Source organism: Nipponia nippon, unplaced genomic scaffold (assembly GCF_047370975.1).
Source record: "Nipponia nippon isolate SJK-2023a ecotype South Korea unplaced genomic scaffold, ASM4737097v1 scaffold_5, whole genome shotgun sequence".
Lineage (NCBI taxonomy): Eukaryota > Metazoa > Chordata > Aves > Pelecaniformes > Threskiornithidae > Nipponia > Nipponia nippon.
The window spans coordinates 14,797,261-14,816,890 of record NW_028262369.1 but is presented as its reverse complement, the minus strand read 5'-3'; the positions used below and the strand labels follow the sequence as shown (position 1 = coordinate 14,816,890).

General features: G+C 49.4%; 1 protein-coding gene and 1 pseudogene across 8 annotated transcripts in view; one reads left to right on the top strand and one right to left on the bottom strand.

The window, feature by feature from the left end:
* Positions 1-385: 385 nt before the first annotated feature.
* Positions 386-3,048, bottom strand: LOC104015225 (urotensin-2 receptor-like; annotated as a pseudogene).
* Positions 3,049-3,375: 327 nt separating this feature from the next.
* RNF216 (ring finger protein 216) overlaps positions 3,376-19,630 on the top strand; it is an 85,986-nt gene continuing 69,731 nt past the window's right edge. For 3 of the 8 annotated variants that reach the window (XR_015699253.1, XR_015699250.1, XM_087734443.1), the window contains exons 1-2: positions 3,437-3,600; positions 19,162-19,290. Coding sequence is in view for 1 of the 8 variants with exons in the window: in XM_087734443.1 (XP_087590569.1) it covers positions 19,224-19,290 (67 nt within the window). In the remaining 7 variants the exon portion in view is untranslated. Of the gene's footprint in view, positions 3,416-3,436; positions 3,601-3,923; positions 4,210-5,858; positions 5,971-17,003; positions 17,294-17,931; positions 18,112-19,161; positions 19,291-19,630 lie in introns of those variants that run through there. The other 5 variants (XR_015699256.1, XR_015699254.1, XR_015699251.1 and 2 more) reach the window with 5 other exon arrangements.

Genomic DNA, 19,630 nt, shown 5'->3' with positions numbered 1-19,630 from the left:
TGCTGCCTCTTTCTGACCATGCTAATTTGAAACAAGATCAAACAAGATGAGAAGGGGGTTATAAATGTATATAACCCCCTTCTGCAGTCTCACAGCTACTTGATGGATGGACGATGCAAACAACGCCCACCTGTCCTGCGGACCCTCTCCCAGCCTTGGCCACAGGATTATTTCATTGCTTATATCCCTCTAGAGAATAAGAGCCCCTGACGTGGGACCAGGACGCTGCTGTGTTGCACAGACATGCAATAAAACAAAATCTGCCCAGAGAGCTCACGGCTGGATGTAAGATGATGGGAAGGAGGTTAGGCACCAGCAGGCTGAGAAGGACAGATGTTTTCTTGCATCACAACCTGGCTTTTATGGCCTGCAGAAGAGGGGTGTTTCAGGGGCGGGTAAGCGTGGCTTTGCAGATGGCTGCGGGAGAGTCGTGCCAAGTTTGCTGATTTCTGTCCCAGATCCAGAAGCAGTTGGCACTTGAAACGGAGGTCAGGCTGTGGCTGGAAACCATATGGCTGAGTCGCAGCGGTCCCTGTGGAGGGAGCAGGGAGAGAAATGTTCTGGAGGGCCGGGGAGACCCTGGCACTGGTCGTGGTATTTGGCCAGGTTTTAGGACAAGATCTGCGAGAGAAACCTGGGCATGGTGATGGAAAAGATAAGCAAGCAACGTGAGTCTTGCTGGTCCAAACTGGTCTCTTTTACAGAGATAACCCCAGTCAGAGAGCTAGCATACACTGCATCTTCCTGGGCTGGTGTAAAGCATTTGGTCTGGGAGATTTTGAAATTAAATTTTAATTGGATGCTGATTAAATGAGTCCAGCTGCCTCCCCCGATTCTGGTCTTGGACACAGCCAGACAAGACCTGTCCTCGAAGTCCCGCAGGAGTTGGGTCTGGGACCTCCCAAAGGGACCTCCAAAGGGCTGGTGATGCTCCGCTCGCGCAGCTTTTCCTGAACGTGCCGAGGACGTGCGAGACTGACGTTTTGTATTTTGGTATGGATCTAGAAGGGGTGGGGGCGGTGACATGTCTGCACAACGTGGATCTGCGCTGGATGCTCCGATGGGCAGATCCATTTGGTCTGGCTCCACAGGAGAGTAGCAAGCAAAGGTCCTTTATCCGAAGGGACTGATCCCTGCTGTCTGATGTGGGCTGCGTTTACTGTCACCGGGTGCCTGTACTGTCCTTTGATGTGGCCTCGTGTTTGGGCATTGGGAGGGCCAGGGCTGACCCCCTGCAGCACCAGCTCCTGCAGCCGTGGGTGGGCTGAGCCCAGCTCCTGCCTGAGCCCCTGCCACCTCCTGGCACTGCCCCATCGCGGGGTCCCCACCTGAGACAGCCGCTGGCCGAGAGGGAAATGCGACGTCCTGGGTGGCTCCATGTCACTCACTCCACTTCCACGAGCACCGATGGCCGCAGGGCGGGGTGGGGGTGGGGTGGGGTGGTGATGACAGGGTGGGGTCCCCCAGCACCCATGTGCATTGCTCAGAGCGGGGACCCCCCGCCCCGGGGCTCCTTATGCCTTTGCTTTTTGGTGGAAATGCAAGAGGATTTCCCCCACTTCCCAGGCACTGAACTTTCATCCCACTTTTGCAGGATGGGGGAGATGATGGTGGCACGTGGGCAGCGTGGGAGGACGGTCTGCAGGGAGCCCTCGGCAAATGGCTCATCTCAAAGAGTTTGGCTCAAATGATCTGGAAAAGCGGTTTCCAGAGGACTTGCAGTGGGAGCCCAGAGCCCCAGTTCCCTCTGGGAAATTGTTTTTGGGGCTAACCTGGCAATAAACTAGTTTTCATTAGAGCTCCCATATAAAAACTTAACTGTGAGAGAGGCGTTTAGCAAAAGGCTCAGGGCGAGTTCAGTGATCGGCACCGCTGTGCCGCAGGGGAGCCGCCTTTTATCCTTTTATTTATTACTGTATTCAATATCTCTTACTGGCCTCACACAGGCGGCAACAGCACCATGTTCCCCGCAGAAGGGCTTAACCTGATGGCACACTGGCATGCAACATGGGCACCCATCTCTCACAGGGAGCACCCGTCCTCTCCAGAGCCCCCCAGGAGCCGGGCGATGGCTGAGGGGACAGCAGGGCTCGGGGGCAGGCAGGGTCTTGGGAGCCCGGTGCTGGCTCTGCAGGTACTTGCTGTAATTTTTGGAGAGCAGCATGTAGAGGAAGGGGTTGAGGCAGCTGTTGCTGTAGGCCAGGCAGGTCACGAGGAAGTTGATGGAGATGACAGCAGTGCCACCCCGCTTCCCCTGCTCGTACCAAGAGATGCTGAAGAGCTGCCACAGCTGGAAGGGCAGGAAGCGAGCACGATGCTGAAGATCATACACAGGACTTTCTCCTTGGGACATCGGCTGGTTTCCTTGCTGCTGAGAACAAGAGCCCGCTGGGACCTCCAGTACGTCCTAACCAGCTTGGTGTACAAGCAGCAGATGATGATGTCTGGGGCGAGGTGATGAAGAGGATGGTGAGGCCCCATCTGCCAGGTGGGGTGGCACATGCGCTTGGTCACTCCGTCTCGGTGGCTGGTGTGCAGGTCCATGAGGATCATGGTGGGGAGGGTGAGGAGGAAGGCCACCCGCCACACCAGGCAGGTGACTGCCCGCCAGTGGTCCCTTGACCTGTGTAGGGTGTCCAGAGGCCTGATGACAGCCAGGTAGCGCTCGGTGCTCATGATGGTGAGGATGAAGATGCTGTTGTGCATGGTGAGGAGATCGAGGCTGAAGAGGATCCTGCAGCCCAAGTCTCCGAAGTACCAGTCCTGCACGAAGTACGTGCAGACCACGAAGGGAACGGTGGGTAAGTACAGATCGGCCAGGGCTGAGGTGACAACGTACACATACGTGGAGACAGTGTGCTTCGTGGAGACAGTGGTGACCACCAGCATGCAGATGTTTCCCACCACCCCAACCCCACACATGGTGGCCAGGATGCAGCAGAGGAAGGAGGTGACCAAGAGGTCCTTTGCGCTTTTGGAAGAGCTATTTGTCTGGGTGGTGGCACTTCTGGGGTGGCAGCGCACCGAGATGCACATGCTCAGCTCCATCCTCCCTCGCCGAGAGCCGCCCCAGGGAGATCTTCTGGTGGGCCGGCAGCGGGACGGGGCGGCAGCAGCGGCAGCAGCTCTCTGCTTGGGATGCCAGGATGCCCCAGCTGCCCACCAACCCTTCCCACTGCCCCTGGGCACCTGCCCCGCTCCTCCCACAACGTGCATTACTGCAGAGAGATCATTTTCTATGAGATTTCTATGACCTGCCCCCCCATGGCAGAGCCCCCCCCACCCCTAGGAAACACGTGCAGCTCTTCACCCCGCCCCTTCCCCTCAGGCCCCGCCCCCTTCCCCCGAAAACACGGACCGCCCGGAAGGGGGCGGGGCGGGGCCGCCTGGAGGACCGCCCTCCCCCGCCTCTATGGTAGGTTTGCCGAGACGGGACCGCTCGGGCCGCCCGTCTCTCCCTCGCCGCTCCCCGCTTCCCCGCCGCTCCTCTCTATGGTGCGGGGCGGTGCGGTCACGTGGGGCGGGCAGGCCGGAAGGAGCCGGGCAGCGGCGGCTAAATGAAGTGGGGCCGGAGGGGCGGCGCGGGGGCGGACGGGCCCGGTGAGTGCCGGCCGCCTGCGGGCTCGGGGTCCCGGGCGGGGCGGCGGCGGGACAGGGACTCGCTCGGGACGACGGGGTTCCCGCCGGGGCCCCCCCGGGGCCTCGCCTGCCCCCGGCGGGGGTCCCGCCCCGCGTGTCCCCGCCTCAGGCCGGGTCCTTCCCCCTCTCGGGGCCGAGGTCCTCCCCCCGCTCCCTTCTCCCCCTCCCCGGGTCCGGCCCCGCTCCCTTCTCCCCCGGGGTCAGCGGCCGGCCCCGGTGAGGCCCTCGCCTCCCTGCCGGCCCCGGGGTCCCGCTGAGGTCCCGTGTCCCCCCCGGAGGGGGGGGGGGGCACCCAGGGGCACTTCCCGGCGCTGCGCCCCGCCGGCTCCCTTCACCGGCTCCTTTCAGGTTCCCCGGGCTGCGTGTTTGTACTCGGGAGGAAACACAGCGTGGGCCGCGGAGCTGGCGGGGCCGGGCGGGTGTAAGGTTGTTCTCCGCTTCGGACCCTCCTCGTCTTGTGGAAACACCGGGTGCCGTTGGGACAGCTTGACATTTAGGGCATCTGCGGTGGGAGCTGCTGCAGAAAAGAAACCCAAAACAGCTGTCCCTCAACAGAGCTGAGGGATCCGTGTAAGAGATACTCCTCCTCCTCCTCTTCCCCCTCTCTCTATCGGTTTGAGTGCTAGCTCGGCTTGGTGGGAGAGAGCAAAGGCTGGAAGCGCTAATGGCCGCGGTGTTTATATAACGGAGGTGTCCGATGGGTGCTCCTGCCTCAGGAGCTCCGCTCGTTCCCCCAAACAGCTGGAGGAGAGTCAGGTTTTCACGCAAAGTATTCGGAGAGCAAAGAGTTGTAGCTAACTCCGGTGTGTGCACGTGAAGAGCGGAGCCTGAGCTCACCCAGGCAGCGCTCCCACACGTCGCTTTGGGGTGGGCAAAATGTAGGTCGGCTTAAAAAGTCGCCGTCGTCTCGCGGATCCGCTGGCTTTGCAGCTGCGCTCGCTGGAAGCCCTGTGCGGCTTGTTGGGTGGATAACGGCCCCGTGCACCTGAGTCTGGCCTGGGAGGTTTTTCTTTCTATCTCACCTTCGATTTATGACCTGAAGCGTTGTCTTTGAATGTCTTGTAATACCTTATCTTAGAGTCTTGTTGAAAAATACTTATACCAGAAGCGTAGCTTTCATATGAGTAAGTTTAGTTGTCCGTGTTTCTGTTCAGCTTCCTTACTGCTCATCAAGCAAGGTTCAGTTTGTCACATGAAGCGTTATGGTTCCGTCACTGGTTTGAGGCCTCTGATGCTTTTTAAAAAAGAAAAGCTGATGTTGCTGCTGTGCACTTTTATTTCCATTATCGAGGCATTACGCTGAGGAACTACAGCTTGGTTGTCTGCGTGTTTTCACAGCATCTCTTCTTGTGTGTGTTTTTTTTTTTTTCCAGCTTACTGACTGCTATGCAGGACATCAGACTCTTCTTGCTTTATTTCGGGCAGCAATCCTAAAAGCAGTAGCTAATTGCCTTGGTGGCTGACAGGCACAGGCAGCATTAGTGCTAAGACCTATGAGCAGATCCTCGTTTCTCTCTTCTGCTCTGTGGTGGTTGGTTCCTCTTTCTTACAATTTCTGCTATCTCGGTTGATGTACTTTGGAGCTGTTGCAGGTTTCCAGCAGTAGCAATGGAGGAGAAGGCAGGCGTCCCTGATCAGGTGGGTAGGCTGGACTTTGTATGCTCAGCTATAAAGTGGCCTCCTCCTGCTTCCAGGGAGGATGGCATAAGAGCTTTTTGGCTCCAGCAACCTGTTTGGAAGGTGAAGGGGAATGTTGGAGACCCATCGCTCTGCAGACCCAAATCTTGAGCAGGTTCTGGTATGTCCCTGTACAGGTTGCGTGCCGTAGGAGCGTGCAGCACAAACCATATGGTGGGACCCGTTTTCTTTAGGACTAGTAGAATTGCAGGGACAGCTTTTAATTACAGAACTGTGGGATTTACAGCTTTAATCTGAGCTTTTCGTTTCTAGGACGAATGCTGTGCAAAAATTCCACTGCCTTACATCAGGCCTTTCCATATTGTAAACATGTTAATAGATTTCATGTGCTGGGTGTCTGTACGGTGTGACTAAATGTTAATAAACAACCATTTTGACAGGAGTTTGTGCCTAGAATACCAACACTTGGGACAGGACTCAGACCTACTTCCTGAAGAAGATCTGTAGAGACATTTAGCCCGCTTGGTAGTGCTGCATTTTGGTAACAGGCCTTCTTCCATCTCTTCTTCTTTCCGTCCTAGGGTGTTTTCCTGTCGGCCTGGCTGCAGGCATCCTTCTTGGGCAGCTGCGTAAGTCAGGGCACGAATAACAGTTCCTGGAAGAGTGGTTGGGGCAGGCTTTACTGATGATAAGGTACATTCTGGTTTCCAGCAGGGTGCTGGCAGCCTGTTCCTGGGCTTGTGTTTCAGAAGCTGCCTCGGAAGTCCAAATTCCTGGGTAGACCAATGCTTTGTCTGCCTGAGAATGCAGTGGGCGTTACTGCCGCCGGCGAGCTACGGTCGCTGGCAGCGTGGCTTATGCTTTGAAATTGGACACAAATCGCTAAAAAGTCCTGTGGCAAAAATAGGTGGAGCGAGCACGCAACTCCGGCGACTTCGGCGCAGCTGGAGAGAGGCAGGAAGCGTATCTCGGGGGACAGGAGCTAATTAGCAAACCGGAGTAGCACAAACCCAAGCGTGAGAGATGTGGAGCCCTTTGGGTGTTTTTAGTGCCTGCTGGAAGAAGCTCCCATTCATTAATTTGGAATGGGTGTCTTATTTTTATTTATTTCTTTTTAAAGTCATTGTAAGTGGTTTACTGTGTCATAGCGCCAGCAGCTCGGCGCGGCAATGGGCGTCAGGGCTTGCCACCGGCTGCATTCTTTTCAGGACAGTCAGAACTGTGCCGCTAATTCCTCTCGTCAGAAGCTAGGGGTTTTTTTTGCACGTAGCTTTAGTCTGGAGATATTTTAAGTCTCCGTTTAAATTATTGAATTCAGACATCTTCTTAACTACTTAAAGGAGAGGCACTAATAGTCTCAGAAGTCTGTGTGTGCACTAGAATAATAGTGTTGTGTATCGCATGCCTTGGTGGATGGGTGGGCTTTTCAAGCTGCTACGTGTAACTTCAACAGCTCTCAGTAGGATCTGTCCCCGATGGGGTAGGTGCCTTTTTTTAATACAGTGCACAGTGGAAGGTGTGAAACATGCAGCTGGTTCAGGACACTAGCTATCTTCCAGCAGCAGCCCGGGAGATAAGGTTATCTGTGTGCCGATGTGGTAGTTGCTGTGTTTGAAATGGAGCTAAATAACGTGCTGATCAGCACTGGTCTCACGAGAAGTGGAGTAGTTTTGTTTTAGGCAGGTTACTGGGACGGGGAAGTCTGGGCAATTGGGGAGGGGTAGGCAGGGAGAACAGGAAAGAGGAAAAAAAAGACACTTACAGTGTCCTGGTGGCTTGAATAAGTTATCCTGGCCAAAGCACTGAGACGTGAGATAATAAGGAATGTTTTACTGAGCTGGGATAGTCTCGCTCTCAGCAGCCTTCATGTTGCTTTTATAGCATCCTAGATTTATTTTGGAATATCTCAGGAGTGATGTTTTTCCTCTGGGTCAGTGCTTAAGAGCTTGCGGTCGTTTTAAATTCGTAACTATCCTTGAGAAAGCTTAATTCCTCAGGACTAGAAATCATATTCCTGCTGAATGACACCTTTCTCCTAATTACCAGCGCTGCTGTGGTTCCTTCCCCGTGTTTGTGAGGGGAACTGTCGGTGTCTGATTAAGTGGAAAAAGCACTGGGCTTTGGGAAGGATTTCAACACGGGGCAGCTGCTACCCTGAGTCATGATGCCATCTCGCAGTGTTTCTGACCCAGGTCAGGGGAAACTTAAATTAAGCGTGGCTTCCTCGCTGGCTTTGGGGGAGCCCGACTCCTTTGCTGATGCCGACAGTGCCTGTCTGTTCACAGGGTGACTTTTGGAGGCTGTTGTTGTCACTTGTAACGAGAAGCAAAGTTGATGAGCTGAAATAAATCTGGGAGTGTATGTAGGTGTCAGGGTGACCTGAAATGTTTTCAGTTGGCTTCTGAGGACAAGTGCTATATTGCTCACACTCAGTCTGCTTACCTCTGTAAGAAGGCCAAGGTACTGTTTACATTGTTTAGATAAACATTTGGACAAGATCTGTAGAGGCATCATGTGATATTACTCTGTAGTATAAGGTGATCAGGATTTGTACTAGCTAGAATCTTTGGTTGGGGCATATAAGGAAGTAAAATGGCCTCAAGTAATGTCCTTTGTCTAAAGCACTTCTCACACAAGGCTCCTGTATAGCTTTGTCAATACTGACGTGCTCTTACCAAGCTGCGGGCACTGTTATTGCCGTTTCTCCATTGGAGAAAGGAAGATGGCGGTTGGCTTTTTGCAGCCTTTGCAAAACCAGAGTTAGGAATAGATGTACACTTCTACTTCCAAGCACCATCCCGAAGACGTGATGCATTTTTATATTTGATGGAGAGGGGAGGGAAGCCTCTCTTGCAGATCATTTTTGTTTGAAGGTACCTGAAGGCTGGTAGCGGAAGGAGCACTTACCCGCGTACCCGTGGCAAGTACAGAATATTGTTGGATAAACGTGTTACAGCGGGATGGCAGAGTAGAGCAGGCAGTGATGTTGACAGCTGCCCACAGCAGAGCGGTGATGCTGCCGAGACGACTTTCCTCCTCTCCCCGCTCTCGCTGTAGTGCGCTGTAATGCAATTTGAGGAAGATGACAGCAGCAGCATAATGGGGAGGCAGGAAAAGAAGCTTTTTCTCCCTTGCAGGAAACCAGCAGCGTAGGGCATTTCATACCTCCCCTGCTGCTAGGATTTCCAGCTACCGATGAACAAGACTGGCAAGACCCATTAGCAGTAACTTGGCTAGCATAAATAGTTCATGTCCTCTCTATATATTGTTAAACCAGAATCCTATTGTAGTGGAGCAGGCTTCATTGTGTATAAACTGGGAGGTGCCCTTGGATCAGCCACAACTAGCACAGACCAGCTTGCAATGGCTGGAACGCACCTCTGATGTGAACACAGTGTCTGAACAGTGCTCCTCAGCTTAATGTTTTTGTTTGTTTAGCAGTTTGTGGCTGCTTTTACTGCCCCTCCATCCCAGATGGTTAAATAATCTGTTTGATGTTGTGCTGTTGCAACACCCAGGAAAAGAATTTATGTTCTGCTATGTGAAGGCTTAAACAGTGTTGGACACTTGACTGCAATGACTAAAGGGTAGGCACGCAGATTTGCAGCCTGAAAACAGTCATGTCCTTAGCAAGCGGTCCGACTGCAGCCTGTGTAACCTCTTAGCTGTGGCCCGTAGTGATTTTCTTAGTCTTGCACATGCAAAATGTTTGTTTCCCTTGGAGTGAAATTTTTAGGTACCTTGCAGTCTCCTAAATCTGCATGACTGTGGACCTGGAGAATTAATGTGCAGTGCTTCTTTCCTTGCTTTTTAGCTGGCCAGCTGATAACTCTTTAATTTGTGAACTTCAATAGTCTCAGAAGAGAATAACGCTGGATGCGGAGCACCTCTAAATCTGGCCACAATCTGATTTCGCTTTTTTTGGTTCTGATGTAGTGGTGTGCTTGTCTCAAACAGAAACGCTTTGCTTTTCTCCTATTTTACCATATTCTGCTTAAACCCTGCAATGGCCACTGCCACGTGGCATGGATGAAGTCAGGCTGGACAACTGTCGTGAGCCTGGAAGGCTGCCCTCAGTTTCTGCTGCCGAGAGCCTGCTTGCTGGGCTGGAATCGGTTGGCCACAAGGCTAACGGGTGGCTGCAAACAAAAAACAAAAATGAAACCCAGTTTTACAAAAGCAGTTGCTGGCTAGTTTGAAAATCTTGTTACAACTGGTCATCTGCAGTGCTTGAGCAGTAAGGACATAATTACCGTTCTTCAGACGGGTTGGTGGCAGTCCTTCTCCTGCAGCAGTTGTTGGGTACAATAGGCAGCTTTTTTACTCTTTCTAGCAGGAACTAGTGCAGAGCATGGACTCGCTGCTCAAGTATTACACGTGCCTTACAAGGTTTCTGTCGGTGTTTTACTCTCAGTACTTAAGGCAGTTTAAGACTCGTTTCACTGCGGAGTGAACTTGGCCTCCTGGCTCAGTATGGCTCTAAGCTGGCTCTTGTACCTATTTAAGCCCTTCAATTGAATGATTAAAAGCATCTTTCAAAAGCAGTGCCTGATCTTGGACTAGGAGCATGTATAGTTTGAGCACTAGTTAGGTATCGGCTGTGGTTGCGTAGTGTCAACTGTTAGGCTGCAGTTTAAGATCTTCCCCCTTCTTGCAGTTTATTTTAGCATCTTAGTTCTGCTCTCCCACTTATGCCATGGTGGATGTGTGAGGAGAGAACGTATCTGATCTGAATCTTACAAAAAAGTTTTCCAGGGCATTTCTTCTCAAAGCTGTAACAAATGCAGGCAGAGCTCAGTGTGAGAGGAGGCCACAAGCTGTGGTGTGGGAACGTGACCATCTTAAGCAGATATTGCAGCGAAACCCTTCTTAACATGAAGCCACAGCTTCTGGCCACCACTGGCCACTGACCTTTGAAATTATGGCAAGTGCAGATGCTTAACATAGCTCAAAAAAAGGGTATGGCTGTAATAACCAGAATATGTGACCTGTGAAGTCATTCTTTTTGGAAGTCTGGGGTGTTTGACACCTAGAATGGCCGGTGGCAAGCTTTTAAGTTGATACTTCTAAAAGTACTGTGCCGGATGACACAGAAACCTTCCTTTTTGCTAAGGTGGGCTATTGCAGTAAGTCAGGTTTTTTTTCCCTTCTGTGCCACCTCAAGGTCAAGTCTTAGCTTTTTTTGTTGTGAGCAGCTTTGTGGAATGAGGTGAGGTGTGCTTTGCGGACTGCAGCTATCCTTGAAAGCAGAATTTCTTGTGGTAGGTTCAGGTCACGTTTAAAATAAAATTAAAAAATACCCCCTTCCTTTCCACATTTGCTCCTGGTGGTGCATTATGCGCTTTTCTGGAACACAGCTTCCCAAGTGCAGCTTAGGTGGTTGTTTCCAGAGTTGATCTGCTGGGCAGCAGCTTAACATCTAGGATGCCATTGCAGCCTATCCATCCTTCGCAATTTTAAAGTCCTCTGGCTGTTACTGCAACTAAAACTGACTCTTTGTGCTCTCCAGCCCTCTTGACTTTGGTCTAGTTAGTCCCTTGCTGCTGCTTTTAATAGCAGTTTGCTGGTTGTGTGCAGCCTGTCTCTTCTTGCTCCCGGTGCCCCCTGCAAACAGGGCTGCAAGCGGAGCAGGCTGCGGGTTGCTCATCTGTGGGAATGTCAGTGCCGTAGCCTGTTAGGGCTGCTCTAACCAGCAACCTCAAACTCCTTTATTTCTCGGTTTCCTCTCCAGTGAAAAACGGTGCTAAGATGGTAACCTGAAGGCTCCCGAAGATGTGCATCCATCTTGTTAAATAACTACTTAAAAGGATGCACTTGGTTTTCTTTCTTCTGTTATACCTTTTAAAGGTGACATTCAGGATCCCTTAAAAAAGAAAAGAAAAAAGGAGAAAAAATACTAAGGATTTGGAGAGGAAATGCTGTGTCCTTTCTCCTGGAGAGCTCTATGAAGTACAAGAGGAGCACTCTCATGTATATCCTGGGGCATGTAGGGCATTTCTCTTGTTCTTTTCTGTGTGGCCGCTGGGTTGATGGGGAAGAGAAGGCAGTTGCAATTTATGTTGTGTGGAGCCCTGGCAGGTACGTGCAGCACCTGGTAGTCCGTGGAGTCTGGCTCTTTCAGACACCAGTGGGTTTAATAACGGTGCTGCTCAGAGAAAGGATCCTCTGCCCCCTTCTCTTGGGATACATGTGAGTTCAGGGCAAGAAAACTGGAAGTAAAACTCGCTCTGGAAGTGGCAGATCTGCAAATCACATGGTTTCCTGTGCTCTTCCGTTCATCCCCACCCTTATACTACAAAATCAGAACAAAACAGTTCTTTAAAGTGATGGTTTGGGAGATAGGCTGTGAGCCCAGAGAGGTTGGTTTTGTGTGTGTGCGCTGCCATAGCGAAGTGCCGAGCTGCTGGTGTCTGAATTATGGCTTGTACAGGCAATGCCAAGCTGGCACCAATGTTTGTGATGTGGGAGGGAGGCTTTGGATTTTGGGGGTTATACCGTATGATCTTGTGCGTGCCAGAAGTCTGAGGCAGGCAGAGTAGTACCCTTTACAGGAGCCAACGGCAGAGATGCCTCTTCCTTCCTCAAAGTCTTGAATTTTCACTTTGCTCTTAAATGTGCTGCTCAAGGCAATGGCATTAACTCTCCTTTCTAACCAGACTTTGTAAAGTTAACTTTTTTTTTTTAGGACTCAATTCAATAGGGGAGGTAAATGACTGATCCAAAGCTCCCCACCTCTTATACAGAGCGTGGTTTTTTGCACACATCAAAATTATCAGTTTTATGCTGATCAGAGAGAGGTGACAGTATGGAGCCCTGTTATTTAGCAGAAGGACTGACGGGGGTCACGGAGAGGCACTGAAATGTCCAGCAGTTGACTTTGATGCCAGTCATCAGGGAATAGCTCGAAGGCATCAGAAACTTTCAGTTGAGTTGAATTAGTCGCTGCCCATTTTTAGAAAACAAATAACATCTGTTTCAAAACAGTCTTACATTTTAGAAAGGAGCTCACAGAGCAGAGATCGGTTTTGCTAGGAAAACTGGTATCATTGTAGGTGGCCAGCTGTTAGGGGAATAAGATAAAACTGGACAGATTTCTTTCCTCTTGTACTTTGTGTTAATAGATGCAATAAAAATGGAGATTGGGTATTTAAAAAAACTATTATTAAAGTGATACGGTCACCTTAATGGAATGATGAACTGCAAGTGAGGTTGATTAGAAGTCTTGTGATGTACAGACAGTCGAGATGTTTCCTCCAAGTCCTAAGTTGACTTGCAAAATGGGGAAAATATAGTTAGGGATTTGAACCCAAGTGATCCCTAAAAATGTGCTCTCTTAATTGCTACTGACTAAGCAATTTTCATTAGACTGGAGCAGTGACACACAGATGTAGCTCGTGCCCTGTTAATCCATAGCCTCTCTTTCCAAAAAATCTTCTGATGTGTTCTTGGTAATGCTGTTGACTGAGAATTGACTGCAAAAATGCACAGCAGAGCTCTACATGAAGCTACAACACATGGTCCTTGTTCTAGCCACAAGCAGGATTTTAGTAGAGCCAGACAGCCCCGCGTTAGCGAGCTCGTAGTTTGCTTTTTGTCAATACAATGATCACTAAGCCCTCTGCAGTTATCGAGAGAGCTCGCATCAATGGTAGGCCTCGGTGGAAAGGGCATCGCTTGGTTCGGTGCGTGTTTCGCGGTGCGGCTTTTCTTCTTGGGTAAGAGAGGGTGAGGAATAGGGAACTTTCATAAGATGACTAGAAGGTGTGATTGCTGACCCAGAAGCTTGAAGACTCCCTCTTGTCCATCTCAGTAATGTTCTAGCCTGGAGCACTGCTTCTGAAGCTGGTTATGATGCAGAAATAGTTGACGCTCTTCTGAGGCACTTTCTGAACAATGCATGTGTTGGCTGTCTTGTATGCACGGAGAGGTAAACATTCAGTTTTGATTTACTTGCCACAAAGCACTTCTAGTGTTATATTGTCTTATGTTTTGGTGTGATGAACTCGTTCTCTGGCTTTCTGCAGTAGAAGTCTGTTACCTGGCTCTTAATGGAGAAAAAATTCAGTTTTGGTTCCTTGATTTTTCTCAGATCTCAGGAGTCCTATCTTCTCCTTCTTAGAGGGCGTACGTGTCTGTCTAAAATCATTTGGTAAACCAAGCCAGCTGCTAATGTCTTGTGAAACACTTAGGGAGTGTTTTAGAGCTTATAAGCCGATTCCATTATTAAATGATCTTCTGGGATGTTGTTCCTCTTCAGCACATGCTGCGGGTCCAGAAATTGGTGGCAGAGCTACGTGGATGCAGTTGTCATAAGTTTACCCCCGTTCTGTGCTCCTAAGAGGAGCTTTTGTCTGATATATGTAGCTGGTTGTGCTGTTTTCTTAGCAAATTGACCTGCTGCTGGAAACCAGGTGGTCTTGCCTGTGAGCCACTGCCCACAAACTCCTATCTTCAGGAGGCCGGGGTAAGGCTTTTGGGCTGGGGCCAATGCTTTTGTTTTGGTGTGATTTCCCACTTTTGCCTGAGCTGAGGGCAGGCCTCCGTGCAAACCTGCTCAGCAAAAGCCCTGCTGCAGGTCCACATTTTAACCCCTGGTTTTATTCCTTTGCAAGGTGCGACGCGATGGCGGTGGCTGCTTTGTGCGTAGCGAAGAGGACTTGTTTGTGCACAGTAGTTCTTGTCAGGCTTATAATCAGGGGATTTCTAATTTTTGGTTGGGATGATGCTGCTTAACGATCAACCGCTGTTAAACTCTCCCTCCTTTTGCTAAGTGACTGTTACAAGGAGCAGCCCCCAGCAAATCACGAACCCTTTGAAATGTTTCAGTGAAATGCCCGACAGTAAGTCGGGCTGGTTTATTTCCCTTCTGTTGTGCTTTTTTTTTTTTTAAGGGCTGAATTTTTAGCTTTTCATTTTGCTGGTTGTCACAAGCCATGCATTATTTAAGTAGCTTCTCTTTGTTTTAGCAGCTTGAAATGAGCCAGAAATTCACCTTGCTCACAGGCTACCAGCAGACACGTTTGCTGCCCGCAGGCAGAAAGTAGGAGTTGATGCTCTTCTGTCAACGTAGGTGAGCAACGTGGTGTTGCTGTATGGGGGAGAGGATAAAACATACAATGATTTGATGTTGCTGACATCTCTTTCAAGTTGTTCTTCCCCCGCCCCCCGTCGTTCGGTTGGGATTTCAATTCCTACCTCCCCGGCAGTGCTTTCTGTCTAGTTCTGTTGCCTTAAGCTAGAGCTAGAAAAGAGCACTTTGAGGCTAGTCCCGTCTTGGGTATGTGGGAGTTCAATATTTCAAATGCTGTAAGTGGGGGGAAAAAATACATTACACTGTGTCTAGGAGGGGGGTCTCCCCTTGACTGTCACTTTAAATTCCAGCACTGTCCAAAGATGCTCATTGCAGCACAAATGCGAGGTGGAGGGAGCGGATTTGAGTTCTGCTCCAATTACTGCAGTCCAGAAACGCCTACATATACCAGGAATTTAAATATATGCACGGTACCGAAGCTTGCTATTTTTAGGTTAGGCTAAAAATATGTAATGTGGTGTTTGCAGGGATTTTGAATGGGTTTTGGAAATCCTTGTGTAAGCATTCTATGTGTGCCTGAGACCTGCTTCACCTCTTAGCAACTGATCCGTCAACTCATAGTAGTGGTTGGGACCAGTGGTTTTGTAGATTTGTATTTTTGCATATATGAGAAGCTTGTTCAGAAAGTACGTGTGACTTTGACTGTCAGTCTGAGATCCAGTCAGTTCAGAGAACAGTTATATGTAAGTCCCTGATGGTATCTGATTTTTTTTTTTTTCCCCGTTAGCTGTTCTATTAATGGGTTCTTCTCTCAAGTTGCTGTAGGAAAAAACTTAATGGGGACGATTTTATTGCCTGTGCAGTGAAACAACTTGGATATGCAGAGTCATGAATACATGAAGTAATGTGGAAAATGGAGGGGAGACTTGATGGAACCGCATCTTCAGCGTGGCGGTCTTCACTGCGCTGTCAGCGGGTGGCTTTGAAGTCGTGATGAGAGTTTTGTGTCACCTGGATGCTGTATAGGGATTTAAGTTCCAAATCCAGTTTGGCGTGCTGTAGTGCAGGTGGGAGTTTTTAAGAAAAAAGCGGCGGGGGGGGGGGAAGCTAAGCTTGGAAAGTGTGTACCTGCCTGCTGCCAGGTGTTTTTCTTTTAAAGTGGTTCTAGTATCTTGTCCTTGACTGTATTGCAGAAAGGTGATGGTCGTGTTAGAGCTTGGTTATAGGTAGCCTTATTCTTTACCTATAAATAGGCACTGAAATCACTGAGGTAGCGTGGGATAGCTTCTTTCCATCTGTCTTGCTTCCTTTTTATTATGTTGTTTATGTAGGGCAAGACCCTAGGGTGGCTTTGATCTTGTTACTTCACGTTCTTGGCGGCCCAGTGCTATAAACATGAATAAACTACTTATTCACGCCACTAGATGGAACTGGCCCATGCTTATAGATATTTGTTTAAACTTGAGCTCTGTATTGAGTATTGACAAAATGAATTGCTAGCTCTCAGTGGAAGCTTGGCTTTTACCCTCAAAGCAGTGCTTTATTAAGCTGCTTGGGTTTTTATGCAGCCTGTTTTGAAATAGAAAAGTGGTACATTGCCAGTTCTTTCCAGGCTTGGTGCTTTTTTTTTGTTGCCTTGACTGTGTATTACAGTTAATGCTATTTATTATATTCCTGCTTTTAAACCACCATGAGTGTTTTGGTGATGTGTGCACATCTTTCTCTTGTACGGGGGGGGTAGACAGTCTGTTATCCCAAGTTTCATTTCAGATTATTTCCTATACCTCTTTCTTGATGCTCAAGGTTGAAGTGTGCGAGTTCTTCTCTACGGGAATCAGAGTTACCTATAGAGAATACGGTCTTAATGTTAGTCTTGTGGCTTATCCCTTGTTCTTGGCTGTGACCAGCTGTGGTTTAGCCAGCATTGGACAAAGCACCGTTTGAGCTATTTGGGAGAAGATTTTTTTGGTGACTGTACCGAGCGAGCATTTGTGGTGTTGACCCACCCACGCGTACACGCATACCCAACTCTGCTAACGCATTGCATGCCCCTGTAGGGGAGAAATATCCGAGCCACTTAGCGTTGCTCAGAGCAAATCCAAGCAGACACCTGTCTAGCCTCTGCACCGCTTGATGCTGCAAGGGCTGATTTGTGGCTTTCACGACCGTCCTTGTTCCTCCCCAGCCAGTCTTGGAGTGATCCTTGGCCGGTTTTGCCTGCCAAGAGGTTCCTTTGTTGAGCATGAGCCTGCTTGAAGGCAGCTGAGAAGAGGCGGGTGCTAGCTGTGCAGGGGCTGTTGGTTCTTGCAAGGAGTGCTTGGTAGGACCAGCCTGTGGGGAAGCAGAAGTGGTTGGCGTGGGTACATGAGCTGAAGAGGCCTGTGTGCCGCTCCTGGCTTTGCTGCTAGCCTGCTTGGTGGGCTTGGCCACACTGGTCCTTTCTGTGCTTCCATTTCTCCATGTGTTAAATGGCAAGAAGTGCACTGGTCTTATTTTCTAAAGTACTAAGAGGGCTAAGAATGGAAAAATGCTGTGCAGGACTAGGTGGTAGCTATTTACGAGTACCAGGGAAAATGCAACTGTAATAATGTGGATATGACCTTTTAAAAAGGACAGGGTTTTCACCAAGTATGCTTACAGTGATCCAGCTACTGAGCTGCTGCTCCAACACCTGTCTGCAGTGATGAGAACAGTGCTTTCATGCCATTCTGGCAAATAAAGTAAGGTTTATTTCTCCTTGCTTATAAGGGAGAAGCTGAAGAATGTCGCGGAAACGCTCTCAAAATCTTTGTTTTGAAGCATTTTCAAAGCATCAATATGCTTATAATACTCTTGGAGCTGTTTGCTGGAAATAGGGTGTGCTATTGAGGTTTCAGGGCTCAGGGGTAGTTGTGTATTTGGATTAATGCTGGTTAGACAAGGCCTCTGTAGTTCCCTAGCCCAATGTCCCATTCAAACTTGGACCGTCACCAGTGCTGGGACCAGGTGAGTGTGGCTGTCTGTAGCCAAGCCTTTAGGGTGGAGGTTCCCTCTGGAGAAGGCTGCTTCAGGCACTGAGCCGTGCTGCTGGCACCCTTTGTGTGTGTTAAGCAAGCGTCCTGCCCTGCAAACAGGAAAATGCTCCTGTCTTGCTCATTTATCCCGCTGCCTACGCTGCGAGGGTTTGGACCGTGTCTGTGCAGGCTGTTCTGCAGGAGGAGGGTGCATTCCTGCCCAAAGCCGTCCGACTCTCAGCGCTTTCTGTGAAGTGTGGCTTGGGTTTTGGCTTTAAGTGCTAAATTATACTTTTTTATTTTTATTATTTTAGCCTGTATTAAAGTATTTTGAAGATGGTAATGACTACTTCCTTGGGGGGGTATAGATATGAGTACATAGTATGCATCTGAACTGATTTCTTCATTTTGCTCTCCTAGCTGCAAATCCTGTTCCCTGCAGAGGAGGTTAAGTAGAATTATTGAGGAGGAATTTATACTGCTCCTGTGTACTAGCAAACAGGATTTTATAGCAGACCCACCATTTTCTTCTAACTTATGCATCAGTAAATATTTAATAATACAGATTCCTCCATGCTCTAATAATGAGATGAATACTTCTCAATAAAAAGACCTCCTTTCTCGTTCCAGTGGTCAAATTGTGGTCGGAGTTCCTGTACGTATTCAGCTGCTCTGCGATAGCGGGAATTGAGAGCTATAAGCTGACAGAGCATAAAATGGAAACCTACTGTTCAGGATGCAGTGATTCCTCTGATCTCCTAATCCTGTTTGGGAGCCTCCAGCCGGCTCATTGTGCCTCTCTGAGAACAGGTGGGGGTAGCAAATTTTACTCCCAAAAGCTCCGTCCTGTGAAGGACCCTGTTCCCTGTTGTGCTCTCTTTTCGGTTTGAGAGCAGGTGGCATATTCTGGAATTTGTACCAAACCCTCATCGAGGAGAGGATGTGTCATAAATCAGGGAGGTCTCTTTAAAATAACAGATGATGGCAAGAAAAGTGTGCTCTGTAAACGAGACTTCTTCCCATGCCCGTTCACAGTGCAGGCACAAAACATGCGCTTATTTACTGCCCTGCCAGGGGTGCAGCTTCCTTCTGGCGTGTCGACAGCACGGACGTCATGGAAGTGAGCTCAAAGCATCTCTGGTCCCTCTGAAGCTGCACCTCAGCTTGGCAGCCCACAAGGGAATTCAGGGTTTGGTGCTGGTGTCTCCATTTCAGCAGTGTGGCTCACTTCACAGTTCAGCTCCTCAACAGCTAGGCTGTCAGGTCTGACCCATAACATTGACTGTTTGCCTTGGTGCTAGCATTTCTGCAGCACTTGTGCATGGTGTGACTTCATGGCATTAAGTGTGATAGGGGATGGTTGTAATGACATCAGCTGATACGTTTGAGATGTAGGCTTACACGGTGTTGCCCTGTGGCAGCTCAGGCAAGTGGCTTTTGCTCCTCTCACCAGCAGACGGTGGCAGGAGCACCGCTATGTGAGTTGATGCATCAGGTTTTTGACCTCTTGGAAACAGAAGATCCACATATAGGGAGGGTTTGAGTCCTGGCTGGACAGAATTGCATCTCCCCCCCCTTTCTGTGATTGCATAGCTATAAGCATCTTGGTGTCCTCCAGAGAGGCTTCTTGGGTCTGATTGCACTCCATTTGGCTGTCTTAGCTGGCGGAACAGAAGACAACAGAAACATGTCTGCTTTTGGGCACTGAGAAGGTGGTATGGAAAAATATCCTGATGGAGAGGCTGTACTGGGAGAGCCAGGAGAACCCCCAAAATGATCTATTGGCTTAGTCTTGGGAGAGCCTGATTAGGGTGCTGCTGAGTTTGCCTTACTCTCTCCTGTTTTTGTTTTGTGTTCTAGGTCCTCATGCAAGCCTGACTGCCATGCCTGGCCATTGACACTTTCAGGTACAGCAGTTTAAAATGGCAGAGAGAGGTGGAAATGAAGAAGTAATTAACCTGAACAGCTTCCGTAGTCACAGAGGAAAAGGTGAGTACCGATTTGTGCATATTTCCAAAACTCTCTTTGTAAAACTCCGCTTAGAAGCAGCAGGAATCATACATACTAAACTTGCAAGAGTGCTGTTAATGGGAACCTGCTAGTGGTCTGTTTTGCCGTGTCATACGCTGCTCCGTTACACTTACTTCACAGCCACCTACAGAAAATGCTCTCATTTTATGCTGACATGCAAAATATTTGGCTCTTGTCTTTCTCATGTTGTGCTGCCTTAAGGCGGATTGCTAACTTCTTGGGAACACCACGTAGAGATATTTCCGCAGATCTGAGGGGCTTATGGTGTTCCACCCTTCTGAGGACCTCATAGGAGAGA